The sequence below is a fragment of the Ascaphus truei genome, chromosome 7, assembly GCF_040206685.1.
Source record: "Ascaphus truei isolate aAscTru1 chromosome 7, aAscTru1.hap1, whole genome shotgun sequence".
Lineage (NCBI taxonomy): Eukaryota > Metazoa > Chordata > Amphibia > Anura > Ascaphidae > Ascaphus > Ascaphus truei.
In genome coordinates, this window is record NC_134489.1 from 43031649 (window position 1) to 43053295 (window position 21647).

At 53.1% G+C, this 21647-nt stretch overlaps 1 protein-coding gene across 6 annotated transcripts in view; it reads left to right on the top strand.

The window, feature by feature from the left end:
- Window positions 1–19196, top strand: part of RFX5 (regulatory factor X5) — a 33497-nt gene extending 14301 nt beyond the window's left edge. For all 6 annotated transcript variants that reach the window (XM_075608020.1, XM_075608022.1, XM_075608023.1 and 3 more), the window contains 6 exons: window positions 571–687; window positions 1516–1632; window positions 5279–5360; window positions 12611–12809; window positions 17149–17243; window positions 17771–19196. In XM_075608020.1, the coding sequence (XP_075464135.1) occupies window positions 571–687; window positions 1516–1632; window positions 5279–5360; window positions 12611–12809; window positions 17149–17243; window positions 17771–18805 (1645 nt within the window). In that variant the 3' untranslated portion in view covers window positions 18806–19196. The remainder of the gene's footprint in view (window positions 1–570; window positions 688–1515; window positions 1633–5278; window positions 5361–12610; window positions 12810–17148; window positions 17244–17770) is intronic.
- The last annotated feature ends 2451 nt before the right edge of the window (window positions 19197–21647 follow it).

A 21647-nucleotide genomic window follows, 5' to 3' on the forward strand; every position in this document is an offset into this window, starting at 1 on the left:
GAGTTGGCCGCCCCTGAGATGGATTATATATCATTTATTGCTTTCATTTGAATTTGAGTTATATCCCCAAATAGTTTTAGCTGAGCATGTTGTAATTAACAAGGATGCATGATAAAACAATTCACACAAACGCTGCATCTCTGGCCATGTGAGGAATTCAAGGTTCAACCCCTGAAATATTATTTGAAGAGGTGATGAGTGATTTAAGGTGAAATAGGGGTACTGTGCCCAATTTAGAAAATATCTACATTTAATAAAGATTGGGACTGTATTTTAGAAAGATTTTAGCAATTGTTTGCAGTAAAAATAGGAAGTCGGGACTGGGCGCTTTTTAAGTAAAAAGAAAGCAGAATTGTACGTTTGTAATTAAAAAGTAGTGTTGCTCTGTAATCCCTTCATATTGCGATCACCGATAGTTACATCCAGCCTCTGCCGAAGCTGAACACCTCACGAGGATTTCACAGTGACGTTGGCGATCCGTGTGTAATAGGGAGAGTTACTGCCCATATATTACGTTTGGGGCTTTGGGAGGCCCATCGAAGGTGTTAACCAGAATCCTCTCTGCTGCAGCGGCCTGGACATGGTGAGCACAGCTGAGCACATGTACGCGTGTACCTGGATCCGCAACCACCTGGAAGAACATACCGACACCTGTCTGCCCAAGCAGGATGTGTACGACGCTTACAAGTGAGTGGAGGGGGTGGGGATGTGCGGTAATTCTGTGTACGGTCCGTGTATCGGGCTCCAGACTAACCCATGGAATAGTCCTTTACAGTATATATTGACACACATTGATCTGACACTGCTGTGGCTGTCACCCTGCATTACGGGAACTGCCGCAGACAACATCACTAATAACCCTTTAGCGTTTTATGATATTGTTCTACAACGTGCTGCTACTCTCTGGCAGCAAAATGGGTTTGTCACAGGGTGACAAATAGAAAGAGCAGCAGATTTCCTGTACCGGTAACCTAACCATTAAAGCGGCAATCCCAGAGGCTATTTCTGTTCATTTGGTTACGTAGGATTGAAGCAGGCGGTCTCCAGAGCTGAACCCCATTCATTTCAGCTCTGGGGACCCCCTGCTTCTGGAGATACCTCTGATGGGGGCGCCGGTGGCCGCTCCACTACCTGGGGATCACGTAACGCCCGCTTTTCAAAGCTGCCACGTCCCGCGGGCCAATAGGAAGCCGTGACGTCATCCGGAGCAGCTTCCTATTGGCCCACGTGACGCGGGAGCTTTAAACTTTGCTGAGATACCGTCGCCCCTTACAGAGGTCTGTATCTCAGGAAGCAGGGGGTCCCGGAGCTGAAATTAATGGGGATCAGATCCAGCTTCAAACCTATGAAAAAAACAAAACAGATTGCTGCTTCAAATCCCACAGCGTGGAATCCTTCTACCATATGGGATTATTGAGGGACGCAAACCTTTATCATCTTTCCGGGAGTCCATGAGACATGAGGACTGCTAGGATCCTGTTTGTGTCTCGGTCACTCCCATGTGTTCTCTTGCAGGCGATACTGCGACGATCTCTGCGGGCGCCCTCTCAGCGTCGCCAATTTCGGGAAGATCATACGGGAGATCTTCCCCAACATCAAAGCCCGGAGACTGGGAGGAAGAGGACAATCCAAATATCCTTTTACCCCCTCGCCCACATCACACGGGCAGGACGTGGCAGGGACCGGAGCTGTCTGCACTGTAGGAATCGCAACCGCTTAGCCAAAGTTACCGCCACCTTACCATCAAATGTCCAGGATACCGCAGAGGGTGTTAACATGCTGATTGCTTCTACTTTACCCCACACTTCCTTTTCTCCTTTAATCACTGCATGAATTATTATAATATACTGTATTATTACGTATACTTTGGAACACACTTGGCACTAGAAACGCTCTCTCCTATTATAGGTATTAACCCAGTTTTCTACTCACAATACTATTGTGATGTATGAAAATAAATATATATATATATATTATATAGCCGTGTCTATATATATATATATATATATATATATAATCAAAAAATAAATAGATGATACCGTTCTGTGGCTAACGAAATGCTTTTATTTGTGCGAGCTTTCGAGATACACTGATCTCTTCTTCCGGCGATGTTACAATGAATGAAGCAAGGATAACTTAAAAACAGTGTCTCTTGGAATGTTATCTGTGCTTCTCCTTCCCCCGGTGTGGATGTGTTTTATGGCTAGAGGTGTCAAAGGGTAACTGAAAGCAAGTGAAGAAAGAGTGTGTATGTGTATCAGTGTGAATAAAAATGAATGGAGAGCCCACAGTATATATATATATATATATAGCACCCTCTCTATCCACCTTTCTTTAAGACCCACCTTAAGACACACTTGCTTAAAGAAGCATACGAATAGCACTGTGAACATTCTGAACACACGATACATAAAGCTTGGCCCCTTGCAGACGCACTTACCAGAACTCCCTCCTACTGTCTCTGTACGTTCTACCTACCTACCAATTAGACTGTAAGCTCCTCGGGGCAGGGACTCTTCCGATTTGTTACTTTTATGTCTAAAGCACTTATTCCCATGATCTGTTATTTATATTATCTGTTATTTATTTAATTACCACATGTATTACTACTGTGAAGCGCTATGTACACTAATGGCGCTATATAAATAAAGACATACAATACTATATATATATATATATATATATATATATATATATATATATATATATATATATATATATATATATATATATATATATTATATCCGTGTTAGTCCAGTTGCGATATTGCAGAATAAATGAGTTCTTCAGTATTAGGTGATACCTTTTTTATTGGACTAACAATTTATGTCATAGGACAAGCTTTCGAGAGTTCTCCTCTCTTCTTCAGGTCGAGCAATACTGATATACATTTAACACCCTACCTTATCTACAGTACATATCTGTTGGTTTTTTTCCCCTCTCTCTACACTGGTTTAGTCATTGAATCCTTGGTATATCAGTATTGCTTGACCTGAAGAAGAGAGGAGAACTCTCGAAAGCTCGTCCTATGACAAATTGTTAGTCCAATAAAAAAGGTATCACCTAATACTGAAGAACTCATTTATTCTGCACTATATATATATATATATTTTATTATTATTATAATATATATATACTTGAAATATTATATTATTATTATTAATAAATATTAAATATATATTATATATATATATACTTGAAATATTAAATCTGTATAAGTTGAGTAATATATCTAAAATCTTTCGATATTCTAAAACAATTGTAGCAAAACTCCCCCGTGACTGGGCCTATGGACAATGTCATACCAGGTAAGACAGTCTACAAAGAGGTTACGTCCAATTATCTTAGTACAGTTCTTATTCAATGAAGAAGGAAACCCCCAAGGGGTTAAGGAAACCCTGCTGTACAATAAGAGGGGCTTGGAAGTGGAGATAAATCTATCTCGGGCTCAGATGAATCCGAGTAGGTGAAACGTATGTCCGACGTCACTTCTGAGTGACGTCGGCTCATCGGAGAGGAGTGTACCGAGCGTTGCCGGTCAGAACGCTTAGGGAGACTGTGTCCATGGGCAGCACAGCGCTCTGACATAGGAGGAGAAGATAGGGTTCCTTTGGCTACTAATTGATACCTACAAGCTTGATAGTATGGTTATCTAAGCGTTAGTATACTGCTACAGCTAACTTATAGTCTTCCAACTGACCAATGTGCAGCCCACCTACCCTATACAGCCATACATATAGGGAATTGTCTATCAAACAACAACTGATCTAGTATTTGGGTCTAGGCAGGTCTGTATGTAGACTCTCCAAGTGGGAAACTTATACCGCTTTCTCCACTTGTATAGCTTCTTACCACCCCATACATTTCAGTTGTGGGTGGTTGTATCCCTGTATTCGAATAGGTAGGGGATACAGTTCATAGACCCTCTGAGATCCCATTAGTCGCCTATCTCACCCCACCATCTGGTGTCGGATTTTTTCAAAACTACCTCCTTTTTTGGAACCACAATCAAACACTTATTAAAGTTGATAATTATGGTGCCTCTGTGTGGCTAATATCCAAACATCGGCCTCACTCGCACGCACACACCTACCTCCACCCATTTTCTATTGTTTTTATATGTTTCTTCGTTGTATTTAGGATCCATTTATTTAATATATACCTAATAAAGTTCCAGTTTTAAATCTGTAGGGTGTTTCTCCGAGTGCAGCTATAAGGGAATCTATCTCTTTCTTAGTACACTTCTTGTTCCCAAATGTAGAAAGCAATGAAGAAGAAGGATAATAAAAATACAAACTAGTAGAAAAATCAGTGAGAAAGATAATAACAGAGAGGCGGTTTGTCAGGAACGATTCTTATCTACATAGAGGCAAAAGAAAGAACGCAGCTTCGCTTTGTACAGTTACGTTCTGCGTCTATAACAGGTCTGAATGAAAATGTCCGTAGTTCAAATGAGGAATGGGTGGTGTCCGACTCTCAGCGAGTGTGTGTAAGCATGCCAACATGCCCAATGCTTGTGTGCAGCAAGCTGTGGTACTGGTAGAACTGCCACTCTGGACACGCGACATTTCGGACACACCTCGGTGTTATCTTTACTTTTTCGCCCTTTTCCCACCATTATTTCAGTTTGTATTTTTTTTTCTTCATTGGTTTCTACTTTTCTACAATTGTTTCCGAATATTGAAAGACTAGATATATCTGTAACTTAATTGATATAAGATTTGATATTTTGCGTGCTTAATCCCTCTTTCTTTTGTCTGTCCCATATAGAATGTAATCAGCACTGTAAGGTCCTGTGAATGAAACAAATGTAATTCTTTCATATCTCCCTGTTTAGACGTCGATTTGTGAGAAATGAAAGCAATACATTTGTTTCATTCACCGGACCTTTCTGTGCCGTTTACACCATATACAGTGCTTTGCATGACCTCTTCAGCCTGGCACCAAGGCTCGAATATATATATTTCTGTTTCTGTGTTGGCCGAACCGAGAGAGAGGGAAACATTTTTAGGGAAGCGACAGAATGCGATGAAAATGATGCTGATCATTTTCATTTTAAAGTGGTGATCTCTCTCTCTCTCCCCCTATCTCTGTCTCCCTCTCTTCCCCTATACCCGTCTCCCTCTCTCTATCCCCCTCTCTCCGTCTCTCTTTTTTTTGTTTGTTTGTTTTTTAAACCAGCCCATGGGAGTGACAAGTTAAGGAAGGGAAAGTTGATTTTGCTCGTGGCGCGGGTTTGTCTGCGCTCTTAACGTTTGTTTCCTTAACGCGGTTAAACGTACTGCTACAGCGGGTTACGGAGGAAGAGTGTGGTGAGCATGCCACCGCTGCCCAGCCTGGACCTGAAAATGGCCGAGAGTGTAAGATCCTCTGCAGACCTTTGAACCCCTGTCTCTCCCCTTTCACTCCGTCACTCTCCTCTCACAACCTCCTCCCTCTCCCTCCCCTATCCCTCTCACCCCTCCTCTCTAATAACTCAGTGTGAGGACGCGGGGGGAAGGGAAGTAACTCAGTGTGAGGACTCGGGGCGGGGGGAGGGAAGTAACTCAGTGTGAGGACTCGGGGCGGGGGGAGGGAAGTAACTCAGTGTGAGGACGCGGGAAGGGAAGTAACTCAGTGTGAAGACGCGGGAGGGGAAGGGAAGTAACTCAGTGTGAGGACGCGGGAAGGGAAGTAACTCAGTGTGAGGACGCGGGAGGGGAAGGGAAGTAACTCAGTGTGAGGATGCGGGGGGAAGGGAAGTAACTCACTGTGAGGACGCGGGGGGGAAGGGAAGTAACTCAGTGTGAGGACGTGGGAGGGGAAGGGAAGTAACGCAGTGTGAGGACTCGGGGGAGGGGGGGAGGGAAGTAACTCAGTGTGAGGACTCGGGGGGAGGGGGGGGGGGAAGTAACACAGTGTGAGGACGCTGGGGGAGGGAAGTAACTCAGTGTGAGGACTCGGGGGGAGGGGGGGAGGGAAGTAACACAGTGTGAGGACTCAGAGGGAGGGAAGCAACTCAGTGTGAGGACGCTGGGGGAGGGAAGTAACACAGTGTGAGGACTCAGGGGGAAGGGAAGTAACTCAGTGTGAGGACGCGGGAGGGGAAGGGACGTAACTCAGTGTGAGGACCCAGGGGGAGTGGGGGAGGGAAGTAACTCCGTGTGAGGACTCGGGGGGAGTGAGTGGGGGAGGGAAGTAACACAGTGTGAGGACTCAGGGGGGAGGGAAGTAACTCAGTGTCAGGATACGGGGGAGGGAAATAACTCAGTGTGAGGACGCTGGGGGAGGGAAGTAACTCAGTGTGAGGACTCGGGGGGGGGGGCGGGGAGTAACTCAGAGTGAGGACTCGGGGGGGGGGGGGGGAGTAACTCAGTGTGAGGACTTGGGGGGGTTGGGGGAAGTAACTCAGTGTGAGGACGCGGGGGAGGGAAGTAACTCAGTGTGAGGACTCGGGGGGGGTTGGGGGAAGTAACTCAGTGTGAGGACACGGGGGGGGAAAGTAACTCAGTGTGAGGACGCGGGGGGGTTGGGGGAAGTAACTCAGTGTGAGGACTCGGGGGGGGGGGGTTGGGGGAAGTAACTCAGTGTGAGGACTCGGGGGGGGGGGGGGGGGGTTGGGGGAAGTAACTCAGTGTGAGGACACGGGGGGGGAAGTAACTCAGTGTGAGAACATGGGGGGGGAAGTAACTCAGTGTGAGAACATGGGGGAGGGAAGTAACTCAGTGTGAGGACACGGGGGGAAGTAACTCAGTGTGAGAACATGGGGGAGGGAACTCAGTGTGAGAACATGGGGGAGGGAAGTAACTCAGTGTGAGGACTCGGGGGGGAAGTAACTCAGTGTGAGAACATGGGGGGGAAGTAACTCAGTGTGAGAACATGGGGGGGAAGTAACTCAGTGTGAGGACACGGGGGGAAGTAACTCAGTGTGAGAACATGGGGGAGGGAAGTAACTCAGTGTGAGGACACGGGGGAGGGAAGTAACTCAGTGTGAGGACTCGGGGGGAAGTAACTCAGTGTGAGAACATGGGGGGGAAGTAACTCAGTGTGAGAACATGGGGGGGAAGTAACTCAGTGTGAGGACTCGGGGGGGGGGGAAGTAACTCAGTGTGAAGACGCGGGAGGGGAAGGGAAGTAACTCAGTGTGAGGACGCGGGAAGGGAAGTAACTCAGTGTGAGGACGCGGGAGGGGAAGGGAAGTAACTCAGTGTGAGGATGCGGGGGGAAGGGAAGTAACTCACTGTGAGGACGCGGGGGGGAAGGGAAGTAACTCAGTGTGAGGACGTGGGAGGGGAAGGGAAGTAACGCAGTGTGAGGACTCGGGGGAGGGGGGGAGGGAAGTAACTCAGTGTGAGGACTCGGGGGGAGGGGGGGAGGGAAGTAACACAGTGTGAGGACGCTGGGGGAGGGAAGTAACTCAGTGTGAGGACTCGGGGGGAGGGGGGGAGGGAAGTAACACAGTGTGAGGACTCAGAGGGAGGGAAGCAACTCAGTGTGAGGACGCTGGGGGAGGGAAGTAACACAGTGTGAGGACTCAGGGGGAAGGGAAGTAACTCAGTGTGAGGACGCGGGAGGGGAAGGGACGTAACTCAGTGTGAGGACCCAGGGGGAGTGGGGGAGGGAAGTAACTCAGTGTGAGGACTCGGGGGGAGTGAGTGGGGGAGGGAAGTAACACAGTGTGAGGACTCAGGGGGGAGGGAAGTAACTCAGTGTCAGGATACGGGGGAGGGAAATAACTCAGTGTGAGGACGCTGGGGGAGGGAAGTAACTCAGTGTGAGGACTCGGGGGGGGGGGGGGCGGGGAGTAACTCAGAGTGAGGACTCGGGGGGGGGGGGGAAGTAACTCAGTGTGAGGACTTGGGGGGGTTGGGGGAAGTAACTCAGTGTGAGGACGCGGGGGAGGGAAGTAACTCAGTGTGAGGACTCGGGGGGGTTGGGGGAAGTAACTCAGTGTGAGGACACGGGGGGGGAAAGTAACTCAGTGTGAGGACGCGGGGGGGTTGGGGGAAGTAACTCAGTGTGAGGACTCGGGGGGTTGGGGGGGGTTGGGGGAAGTAACTCAGTGTGAGGACTCGGGGGGGGGGGGGGTTGGGGGAAGTAACTCAGTGTGAGGACACGGGGGGGGAAGTAACTCAGTGTGAGAACATGGGGGGGGAAGTAACTCAGTGTGAGAACATGGGGGAGGGAAGTAACTCAGTGTGAGGACACGGGGGGAAGTAACTCAGTGTGAGAACATGGGGGAGGGAACTCAGTGTGAGAACATGGGGGAGGGAAGTAACTCAGTGTGAGGACTCGGGGGGGAAGTAACTCAGTGTGAGAACATGGGGGGGAAGTAACTCAGTGTGAGAACATGGGGGGGAAGTAACTCAGTGTGAGGACACGGGGGGAAGTAACTCAGTGTGAGAACATGGGGGAGGGAAGTAACTCAGTGTGAGGACACGGGGGAGGGAAGTAACTCAGTGTGAGGACTCGGGGGGAAGTAACTCAGTGTGAGAACATGGGGGGGAAGTAACTCAGTGTGAGAACATGGGGGGGAAGTAACTCAGTGTGAGAACATGGGGGGGAAGTAACTCAGTGTGAGGACTCGGGGGGGGGGGAAGTAACTCAGTGTGGGGACGCGGGGGAGGGAAGTAACTCAGTGTGGGGACGCGGGGGGAGGGAAGTAACTCAGTGTGGGGACGCGGGGGGAGGGAAGTAACTCAGTGTGAGTACTGGGGGGGAGAGAAGTAACTCAGTGTGAGGACACGGGGGGGTAACTCAGTGTGAGGACGCGAGGGGGGGAAGTAACTCAGTGTGAGGACACGGGGGGGTAACTCAGTGTGAGGACGCGGGGGGAGGGAAGTAACTCAGTGTGAGGACGCGGGGGGAGGGAAGTAACTCAGTGTGAGGACGCGGGGGGAGGGAAGTAACTCAGTGTGAGGATGCGGGGGGAAGGGAAGTAACTCACTGTGAGGACGCGGGGGGGAAGGGAAGTAACTCAGTGTGAGGACGTGGGAGGGGAAGGGAAGTAACGCAGTGTGAGGACTCGGGGGAGGGGGGGAGGGAAGTAACTCAGTGTGAGGACTCGGGGGGAGGGGGGGAGGGAAGTAACACAGTGTGAGGACGCTGGGGGAGGGAAGTAACTCAGTGTGAGGACTCGGGGGGAGGGGGGGAGGGAAGTAACACAGTGTGAGGACTCAGGGGGAAGGGAAGTAACTCAGTGTGAGGACGCGGGAGGGGAAGGGACGTAACTCAGTGTGAGGACCCAGGGGGAGTGGGGGAGGGAAGTAACTCAGTGTGAGGACTCGGGGGGAGTGAGTGGGGGAGGGAAGTAACACAGTGTGAGGACTCAGGGGGGAGGGAAGTAACTCAGTGTCAGGATACGGGGGAGGGAAATAACTCAGTGTGAGGACGCTGGGGGAGGGAAGTAACTCAGTGTGAGGACTCGGGGGGGGGGGGGGGCGGGGAGTAACTCAGAGTGAGGACTCGGGGGGGGGGGGGAAGTAACTCAGTGTGAGGACTTGGGGGGGTTGGGGGAAGTAACTCAGTGTGAGGACGCGGGGGAGGGAAGTAACTCAGTGTGAGGACTCGGGGGGGGTTGGGGGAAGTAACTCAGTGTGAGGACACGGGGGGGGAAAGTAACTCAGTGTGAGGACGCGGGGGGGTTGGGGGAAGTAACTCAGTGTGAGGACTCGGGGGGTTGGGGGGGTTGGGGGAAGTAACTCAGTGTGAGGACTCGGGGGGGGGGGGTTGGGGGAAGTAACTCAGTGTGAGGACACGGGGGGGGAAGTAACTCAGTGTGAGAACATGGGGGGGAAGTAACTCAGTGTGAGAACATGGGGGAGGGAAGTAACTCAGTGTGAGGACACGGGGGGAAGTAACTCAGTGTGAGAACATGGGGGAGGGAACTCAGTGTGAGAACATGGGGGAGGGAAGTAACTCAGTGTGAGGACTCGGGGGGGAAGTAACTCAGTGTGAGAACATGGGGGGGAAGTAACTCAGTGTGAGAACATGGGGGGGAAGTAACTCAGTGTGAGGACACGGGGGGAAGTAACTCAGTGTGAGAACATGGGGGAGGGAAGTAACTCAGTGTGAGGACACGGGGGAGGGAAGTAACTCAGTGTGAGGACTCGGGGGGAAGTAACTCAGTGTGAGAACATGGGGGGGAAGTAACTCAGTGTGAGAACATGGGGGGGAAGTAACTCAGTGTGAGAACATGGGAGGGAAGTAACTCAGTGTGAGTACTGGGGGGGAGAGAAGTAACTCAGTGTGAGGACACGGGGGGTAACTCAGTGTGAGGACGCGAGGGGGGGAAGTAACTCAGTGTGAGGACACGGGGGGGTAACTCAGTGTGAGGACGCGGGGGGAGGGAAGTAACTCAGTGTGAGGACGCGGGGGGAGGGAAGTAACTCAGTGTGAGGACGCGGGGGGAGGGAAGTAACTCAGTGTGAGGACGCGGGGGGAGGGAAGTAACTCAGTGTGAGGACGCAAGGGGGGGAAGTAACTCAGTGTGAGGACACGGGGGGTAACTCAGTGTGAGGACACGGGGGGTAACTCAGTGTGAGGACGCGGGGGGAGGGAAGTAACTCAGTGTGAGGACACGGGGGGGTAACTCTTTGAGGACGCGGGGGGAGGGAAGTAACTCAGTGTGAGGACGCGGGGGGAGGGAAGTAACTCAGTGTGAGGACTCGGGGGGGGGCGGGGAGTAACTCAGAGTGAGGACTCGGGGGGGGGAGGGAAGTAACTCAGTGTGAGGACTCGGGGGGGGTTGGGGGAAGTAACTCAGTGTGAGGACACGGGGGGGGAAAGTAACTCAGTGTGAGGACGCGGGGGAGTTGGGGGAAGTAACTCAGTGTGAGGACTCGGGGGGGGGGTTGGGGGAAGTAACTCAGTGTGAGGACTCGGGGGGGGGGGTTGGGGGAAGTAACTCAGTGTGAGGACACGGGGGGGCAAGTAACTCAGTGTGAGAACATGGGGGGGAAGTAACTCAGTGTGAGAACATGGGGGAGGGAAGTAACTCAGTGTGAGGACACGGGGGGAAGTAACTCAGTGTGAGAACATGGGGGAGGGAACTCAGTGTGAGAACATGGGGGAGGGAAGTAACTCAGTGTGAGGACTCGGGGGGGAAGTAACTCAGTGTGAGAACATGGGGGGGAAGTAACTCAGTGTGAGAACATGGGGGGGAAGTAACTCAGTGTGAGGACACGGGGGGAAGTAACTCAGTGTGAGAACATGGGGGAGGGAAGTAACTCAGTGTGAGGACACGGGGGAGGGAAGTAACTCAGTGTGAGGACTCGGGGGGAAGTAACTCAGTGTGAGAACATGGGGGGGAAGTAACTCAGTGTGAGAACATGGGGGGGAAGTAACTCAGTGTGAGAACATGGGGGGGAAGTAACTCAGTGTGAGGACACGGGGGGAAGTAACTCAGTGTGAGAACATGGGGGAGGGAAGTAACTCAGTGTGAGGACACGGGGGAGGGAAGTAACTCAGTGTGAGGACTCGGGGGGAAGTAACTCAGTGTGAGAACATGGGGGGGAAGTAACTCAGTGTGAGAACATGGGGGGGAAGTAACTCAGTGTGAGAACATGGGGGGGAAGTAACTCAGTGTGAGGACTCGGGGGGGGGAAGTAACTCAGTGTGGGGACGCGGGGGAGGGAAGTAACTCAGTGTGGGGACGCGGGGGGAGGGAAGTAACTCAGTGTGGGGACGCGGGGGGAGGGAAGTAACTCAGTGTGAGTACTGGGGGGGAGAGAAGTAACTCAGTGTGAGGACACGGGGGGGTAACTCAGTGTGAGGACGCGAGGGGGGGAAGTAACTCAGTGTGAGGACACGGGGGGGTAACTCAGTGTGAGGACGCGGGGGGAGGGAAGTAACTCAGTGTGAGGACGCGGGGGGAGGGAAGTAACTCAGTGTGAGGACGCGGGGGGAGGGAAGTAACTCAGTGTGAGGACGCGGGGGGAGGGAAGTAACTCAGTGTGAGGACGCAAGGGGGGGAAGTAACTCAGTGTGAGGACACGGGGGGTAACTCAGTGTGAGGACACGGGGGGGGTAACTCAGTGTGAGGACGCGAGGGGGGGAAGTAACTCAGTGTGAGGACACGGGGGGTAACTCAGTGTGAGGACGCGGGGGGAGGGAAGTAACTCAGTGTGAGGACACGGGGGGGTAACTCTTTGAGGACGCGGGGAGAGGGAAGTAACTCAGTGTGAGGACGCGGGGGGAGGGAAGTAACTCAGTGTGAGGACGCAAGGGGGGGAAGTAACTCAGTGTGAGGACACAGGGGGGGTAACGCAGTGTGAGGACACGGGGGGGTAACTCAGTGTGAGGACGCAGGGGGAGGGAAGTAACTCAGTGTGAGGATGCGAGGGGGGGAAGTAACTCAGTGTGGGGACACGGGGGGGTAACTCTTTGAGGACGCGGGGGGAGGGAAGTAACTCAGTGTGAGGACGCGGGGGGAGGGAAGTAACTCAGTGTGAGGACTCGGGGGGGGGCGGGGAGTAACTCAGAGTGAGGACTCGGGGGGGGGGGGGGGGAAGTAACTCAGTGTGAGGACTCGGGGGGGGTTGGGGGAAGTAACTCAGTGTGAGGACACGGGGGGGTTTCCTTGAGGACAATCTCTCGGCAGCGTGTAACCTCCTGCTGTTCTTGTCTCTAGTCGGAGCTGACGGACATTGTGCAGTCGTACAATAACGACGTGATAAACGCCTCGTGCACGCTGATCTGTAACTGGGCGGAGAAGATCCTGAAGCGCTCGTTTAACAACGTGGTGGAGGTGGCTCAGTTTCTGATACAGCAGCATCTCATTAACCCTCGTGGCGCCAATGCCGAGCTCGTCCTGTCCATGGTGCTTTCAGGTGTATATTTGAGACTATGGTTTTGTTTCTCATATTGTTTTATGTTAAGGTAGAAAAGTCTGTCCCTCCCACCGCACACGGGACCGATAATCCATCGGAACTGTCCCTCCCACCGCACAAGGGACCGATGATCCATTGGAACTGTCCCTCCCACCGCACACAGGACCGATAATCCATCGGAACTGTCCCTCCCACCGCACACGGGACCGATAATCCATCGGAACTGTCCCTCCCACAGCACAAGGGACCGATAATCCATCGGAACTGTCCCTCCCACCGCACACGGGACCGATAATCCATCGGAACTGTCCCTCCCACCGCACAAGGGACCGATAATCCATCGGAACTGTCCCTCCCACCGCACAAGGGACCGATAATCCATCGGAACTGTCCCTCCCACCGCACAAGGGACCGATAATCCATCGGAACTGTCCCTCCCACCGCACAAGGGACCGATAATCCATCGGAACTGTCCCACCCACCGCACAAGGGACCGATAATCCATCGGAACTGTCCCTCCCACCGCACAAGGGACCGATAATCCATCGGAACTGTCCCTCCCACCGCACAAGGGACCGATAATCCATCGGAACTGTCCCTCCCACCGCACAAGGGACCGATAATCCATCGGAACTGTCCCTCCCAACGCACAAGGGACCGATGATCCATCGGAACTGTCCCTCCCACCGCACACGGGACCGATGATCCATCGGAACTGTCCCTCCCACCGCACACGGGACCGATGATCCATCGGAACTGTCCCTCCCACCGCACAAGGGACCGATAATCCATCGGAACTGTCCCTCCCACCGCACAAGGGACCGATAATCCATCGGAACTGTCCCTCCCACCGCACATGGGACCGATAATCCATCGGAACTGTCCCTCCCACCGCACAAGGGACCGATAATCCATCGGAACTGTCCCTCCCACCGCACAAGGGACCGATAATCCATCGGAACTGTCCGTCCCACCGCACACGGGACCGATAATCCATCGGAACTGTCCCTCCCACAGCACAAGGGACCGATAATCCATCGGAACTGTCCCTCCCACAGCACAAGGGACCGATAATCCATCGGAACTGTCCCTCCCACAGCACACGGGACCGATAATCCATCGGAACTGTCCCTCCCACCGCACACGGGACCGATGATCCATCGGAACTGTCCCTCCCACCGCACACGGGACCGATGATCCATCGGAACTGTCCCTCCCACCGCACACGGGACCGATGATCCATCGGAACTGTCCCTCCCACCGCACACGGGACCGATAATCCATCGGAACTGTCCCTCCCACCGCACACGGGACCGATGATCCATCGGAACTGTCCCTCCCACCGCACAAGGGACCGATGATCCATCGGAACTGTCCTTCCCACCGCACAAGGGACCGATGATCCATCGGAACTGTCCTTCCCACCGCACAAGGGACCGATAATCCATCGGAACTGTCCCTCCCACCGCACACGGGACCGATAATCCATCGGAACTGTCCCTCCCACCGCACAAGGGACCGATAATCCATCGGAACTGTCCCTCCCACCGCACAAGGGACCGATAATCCATCGGAACTGTCCCTCCCACCGCACACGGGACCGATAATCCATCGGAACTGTCCCTCCCACCGCACACGGGACCGATAATCCATCGGAACTGTCCCTCCCACCGCACACGGGACCGATAATCCATCGGAACTGTCCCTCCCACCGCACACGGGACCGATAATCCATCGGAACTGTCCCTCCCACCGCACACGGGACCGATAATCCATCTGAACTGTCCCTCCCACAGCACAAGGGACCGATAATCCATCGGAACTGTCCCTCCCACAGCACAAGGGACCGATAATCCATCGGAACTGTCCCTCCCACCGCACAAGGGACCGATAATCCATCGGAACTGTCCCTCCCACCGCACACGGGACCGATGATCCATCGGAACTGTCCCGCCCACCGCACAAAGGACCGATAATCCATCGGAACTGTCCCTCCCACCGCACACGGGACCGAAGATCCATCGGAACTGTCCCTCCCACCGCACACGGGACCGATGATCCATCGGAACTGTCCTTCCCACCTCACAAGGGACCGATAATCCATCGGAACTGTCCCTCCCACCGCACACGGGACCGATAATCCATCGGAACTGTCCCTCCCACCGCACACGGGACCGATAATCCATCGGAACTGTCCCTCCCACCGCACACGGGACCGATAATCCATCGGAACTGTCACTCCCACCGCACACGGGACCGATAATCCATCGGAACTGTCCCTCCCACCGCACACGGGACCGATAATCCATCGGAACTGTCCCTCCCACCGCACACGGGACCGATAATCCATCGGAACTGTCCCTCCCACCGCACACGGGACCGATGATCCATCGGAACTGTCCCTCCCACCGCACACGGGACCGAAGATCCATCGGAACTGTCCCTCCCACAGCACAAGGGACCGATAATCCATCGGAACTGTCCCTCCCACCGCACACGGGACCGATAATCCATCGGAACTGTCCCTCCCACCGCACAAGGGACCGATAATCCATCGGAACTGTCCCTCCCACCGCACACTGGACCGATAATCCATCGGAACTGTCCCTCCCACCGCACAAGGGACCGATAATCCATCGGAACTGTCCCTCCCACCGCACACGGTTCCGATAATCCATCGGAACTGTCCCTCCCACAGCACAAGGGACCGATAATCCATCGGAACTGTCCCTCCCACCGCACACGGGACCGATAATCCATCGGAACTGTCCCTCCCACCGCACACGGGACCGAAGATCCATCGGAACTGTCCCTCCCACCGCACACGGGACCGATGATCCATCGGAACTGTCCCTCCCACCGCACACGGGACCGATGATCCATCGGAACTGTCCCTCCCACCGCACACGGGACCGATGATCCATCGGAACTGTCCCTCCCACCGCACACGGGACCGATGATCCATCGGAACTGTCCCTCCCACCGCACACGGGACCGATGATCCATCGGAACTGTCCCTCCCACCGCACACGGGACCGATGATCCATCGGAACTGTCCCTCCCACCGCACACGGGACCGATGATCCATCGGAACTGTCCTTCCCACCGCACACGGGACCGATGATCCATTGGAGCTGTCCCGCCCACCGCACACGGGACCGATGATCCATAGGATCTGTCGCTCCTGCGCATGATGACAGGGGGAACTTGTTGCTTATGGAATATGTCCCTTTCACTGCAGGGTGACAGACACAAGGGACGTTTGCCCCACACACTGCAGGGTGACAGACACAAGGGACGTGTGCCCCACACACTGCAGGGTGACAGACACAAGGGACGTTTGCCCCACACACTGCAGGGTGACAGACACAAGGGACGTGTGCCCCACACACTGCAGGGTGACAGACACAAGGGACGTGTGCCCCACACACTGCAGGGTGACAGACACAAGGGACGTGTGCCCCACACACTGCAGGGTGACAGACACAAGGGACGTTTGCCCCACACACTGCAGGGTGACAGACACAAGGGACGTTTGCCCCACACACTGCAGGGTGACAGACACACGGGACGTTTGCCCCACACACTGCAGGGTGACAGACACAAGGGACGTGTGCCCCACACACTGCAGGGTGACAGACACAAGGGACGTGTGCCCCACACACTGCAGGGTGACAGACACAAGGGACGTGTGCCCCACACACTGCAGGGTGACAGACACAAGGGACGTGTGCCCCACACACTGCAGGGTGACAGACACAAGGGACGTGTGCCCCACACACTGCAGGGTGTCAGACACAAGGGACGTGTGCCCCACACACTGCAGGGTGACAGACACAAGGGACGTTTGCCCCACACACTGCAGGGTGACAGACACAAGGGACGTGTGCCCCACACACTGCAGGGTGACAGACACAAAGTATCTCTCGTACAACTAATCAGTCTCTTTCACTTTTAAAGGGACAATCTAACCCAGGAGTGGCCAACCCCAGTTCTCAAGGGCCACCAACAGGTCAGGTTTTAAGGATATCTATCCCTGCTTCAGCACAGAAGGCTCCGTCAAAGACTGGAACTGATTGAGCCACCTGTGCTGAAGAAAGGACTGATTGAGCCACCTGTGCTGAAGCTGGGATATCCTGAAAACCTGACCTGTTGGTGGCCCCTGACAACTGGAGTTGCCCACCCCTGGTTTAACTAGTGGGTCACAAAACATAATGCATGTCCAGGAGGTACAGTGCTGTGTATGTTCCAGGAGGTACAGTGCTGTGTATGTTCCAGGAGGTACAGTGCCGTGTATGTCAATAACATACAAATGTTGATGTCTATTTTTTTGGAACAGAAAATTCTCAGAGCAGCGGTCCGAAACCCCAGAAACCGCTTCCAGACGGAGCCGGGAACAAGAGGCCAGAGAGCCCCGAGGACACAGCGGCTCAGGTGGGAAACGCACGGCGGTACCTGGGGGGAGGGGGGAGGGGGACTCTGCTGCATCCTGGTGACATCACACATGCGCTCTCCGTGTATTTCCTGTCACCCAATCAGCAGACATCCCGGACAAAGCTGCCCTGATAACGCCTTAATGCGATTGCCCTGCCCCTCACTATGAGCTGGCCACATGCGTTTGTATCAGTTTGTTATTTTATGTCCATCGGCGGGTGAGGTTCTCTGCTTTGGTTGTAAGCAGTCACATGCACTAACCATGTACAGCCGGGGCGGCCAGCTCCTGTCCTCAAGGGCCACCAACAGGTCAGGGTATCAGGATATCCCTGCTTCAGCACAGATGGCTCAGTCAAAGACTGAGTCAAAGACTGAGCCACTGATTGAGCCACCTGTGCTGAAGCAGGGATATTCCTAATACCTGGCCTGTTGGTGGCCCTTGATGACAGGCGTTGGCCGCCCCTGCTTGTATAAAGCGTATTCTTATGATGCAACCCCCATGTCTTTAACTGCTCTCCTCCTTTTAGAACAAGACCACTAACCCCCAGCCTGGCAGCCCCCAGCAAGGGAAGAAGAGGCCCCCTGAGCCCCAGAAGGTGAGCAGCAGCACTCAGGTAGATGCCTTAGTCGCTCGGCTTCCAGTCCTCCTGCCCCGTCTTCTAGCCGAGGAGAAATTTGTGACTTCCAGCCTTCCCATCCGATTCTCCCCTCCGGTGCTGGCTCCAAAGATACTCCCCAGCCCGCTGACCGTGTCCACCCTGCCCTTCAGTACCATCCCCTCCAGCACGCCGGTGACGGCGGGAGTAAACGGGACTGGACTGCTCTCTCGGCCGTCTTCGGTCATCAGCATGATCCTGCCAGGCAAAGTCGGCATGGAAACTCACCCCGTCCCCAAATCTACACCAAACGGCAGCACCCAAGACACCGCGGCGGGGTGTGGAGCAGAGCGGAAGGGAGCCAAGCGCCGAGCTGTGTCCCCCTCTGCAGCCTCTGGGGAAGGGTCCTCAAAAAGGAAGCGAGGCCGCCCCAGGAAGATGGAGGCCTCGCAAGGCGGCGCCACAAAGCCGCCTTCCCAGGAAAGCTTAGGGGCAGTGAGTACCGCGGCAGAGGAAAAGAGTCCTGCCCCAAGTGAGGAGACTAATAAGGACTCTGACAACTCGCCAAGCTTACCAGCAACAGACCCAGAATCCTCCACTCAACGGGAGACTTCCAGAACGACTCATTGTGGAACAGAGAAGAGCAGTACAACTGCGAAGGAGCTACCTCAAAACCTGCCCGCGTCACCTGCTCCAGCGAAACCACCGGAGGCGTCGTCTGCAAGAGGGAACATGAGGACCCCCGGAGAAGCAGCCCCCATCCCAGCGGAGCAGCGGGAATTTACCATCCAGGTAAGTGTGATCCAGGACGGCAGGCAGAGCGCCGCCCAGCGGATAGCACGGGAAGCTGGCGGCGAGAGGAGGAAGGAGGTCTCCATGGAAACAGCGGCGCCAAAGCCGCTGGGCATTGCATCAAAGGAGGGAGACCCAGCCCGGGGGACAGTCCTGTCACGACAGCCACTGTGAGTTCTTCCATTGGTCTGGACAGGAGTGTAATGTCCGATCACCACAGGAATATGGACACCAGCTGACGTGCCCAAAGTGTCAGAGCACGGGCGGCACAGCTGCCAATCTCTCAATCGTGTACCTTTTCCCTGGCAAACATACCGCAAAGTAATGCACTGCAGGCCTCTCTGGCAGCGAATGGGATTAAAGAGGAAGCGACACAGAATGGGAAACCGCCATATACTCTCATTGTGCTATTATGGCCTCTACATCCGTGTACATCAACCTCTTCCCTGCCAGGGGAAGGTCTGTGACGCAAAGCTCGCTTGCATTGAATGGGTTAATTCCCCCATGCTGGGTGCGTAACAAAGCGTTCCGGCTCAGCCATGGAATAAAAGAGACTTTTTGATTATTGTTTTTTTATTTTTTAATCATTTGTCAGCGCTCGTGCAAAAGATACATCTCTAGTCTTCCAGCCATCCTCTCAGGGGTAAATACGGTCGCTGCCTCAGGTGGGGGGTGCACTTGGGTTCAGTTTGTTATTAGAAGATTCGCAAAGGAGGTGACTGGTTTGTTAAAAACCCCAAATCAGCCCTGAGTGAAAGATCTGCCATAGCGACTAAAAGACCCCCCCACATTCCTTGGTTTGGATGGTCAGCATGTCCCTGTGTGGCGACCCTTGCTTTGGATGGTCAGCGTGTCCCTGCGTGGTGACCCTAGGTTTGGATGGTCAGCGTGTCCCTGCGTGGTGACCCTCAGTTTGGATGGTCAGCGTGTCCCTGCGTGGTGACCCTAGGTTTGGATGGTCAGTGTGTCCCTGCGTGACGGTCAGTGATGGTCAGTGTCCCTGCATGGTGACCTTTGGTTTGGATGGTCACTGGGTCCCTGCGTGGTGACCTTTGGTTTGGATGGTCAGCGTGTCCCTGCGTGGTGACCCTTGGTTTGGATGGTCACTGGGTCCCTGCGTGACGACCAATGTTTCTGTATTAGTGTTGTAGATGCTTTTTTATACTTTTCATTGAACCAATCAAGGAAGAAATAAAGCACTAACTCCATAGTGTACTATCGTATAAATATAAAAACACATATACACATGTAAGGAATTAAAAACATAAAAAGTAATTGATGAATTTGAAAGAAACTCATGAGATACCTGACAAGGAGTTCCTTACATGTGCACAGAACGGACACCTCCTCACAGACCAGTTTTCCACACGACCACCTCAACAAAATACTCCATTTGAGAGATCATGCCAAACAAATCCATTAGAGGCCTAATTTCATCCCTCTACCTTGGGTTACTTCCCATCGCTAGAGATGTTGAGCAACAACATACTAGGAAGTGGGAAGAGGGCATCGGCGAGCTGCGAGACTGGATAGGTATCTGGAATAATATTTCCAAAATATCGATCAATACACAGATATAAAAAAAGCACGGCTACACGTTCCTACATAGGTGGTATCTCCTCCGAGAGAACATAAATATACTGAACATTCCCCGCTCTGTTTCAGGGTTCGTGGTCAGGTGGGGACGATGAACCACACTTGGTGGTAGTGACCACTCATTGAGAACCTCTGGGACAAAGTGCTCTGTCTCATGAGTGAGATAATAGGAATCCCATTGACCCCATCTCCACGGGCTGCACTTCCACACCAAAAAAATAGCTAATACCATCTTTCGACGGAGCAAAATGATATCGGCAACTAGATGTGTGGTGACAGGCGCCTGGCGAGGTCCCATCCCCACTGTAAAAAACAGTAAGAAGCTCACAGCTTGGCTCTGACACCAAAGGTAGATTCAGTAGGACCTGGGACCCCTGTATAGAGAAGCAAACCGCCTACATGTGACAAAACATTAATGCTGCTATAATGAAGGGAAAACAGGAACAACAAAACAGCATTCTCCCAGGGGGATCATATCTGCACACACGGTCCAATAATACTCTCTTGAGAACTATAACTTGCTTACCCCCCTGCCCCACTCCCCATATTACCCCCATTTGGGTTTCAACTGAGAAAGCAAAATCCCCTATCTATATTAGCGCAAGTTCTCGCCTCCCGGGGTATAGGGAAGGTATCAGCCGGCGGTGCTCAGGGGACCCGTGTTCCAGATTGCTGCTGATAAAAACGCGTAGGGTCATGTATTTCTGGGACGTACTGGTATTAAGGGAGCTCTCGGGAAAGCCGAGTTCTTAGAAGCGAGAAATATAGAGGTCTGGTGGCAGGCACCACAGGCATGTACGTGGCAAAAAGCACAGGCAGTACGTGGCAAGCTGGTGGCAAACAGCACAGGCATGTACGTGGCAAGCTGGTGGCAAACAGCACAGGCATGTACGTGGCAAGCTGGTGGCAAGCAGCACAGGCATGTACGTGGCAAGCTGGTGGAAAGCAGCACAGGCATGTACGTGGCAAGCTGGTGGAACGCGTTGCTTTGAAACGCAACGCAGGCACGCAATACAGGACAACTGGAGAGACGCGAGCACGTGGAACGGGAGCCCTTCCATGTACCCTTAAGGCGAGAACGCACACTAACAGAAAGCCATCTTTTTATGCTGTTTGTGGGTGCAATCGCTTACACATCTATATGTGTTTTTATTTGTATAAAATAATAACACTGGAGGTTGCACTTATTTCCTTTGAGATATTTTCTCTGTTTATTGAGCCCTGGTTAGAAGAAGCACATGTGGACACTTTTGGGACTTATATTTGTTTAATTTATTGGTTGCATTCAATCACATTTTCACTTTAACCGTATAATTGTAGACAGTTTACATTTGAACATAGAATCTCTTGTAGAGATTATTATGATCACTTGTTATTCTAGGGACAATATTGTTCGTAACGCTCACTGAAATCGAGCACT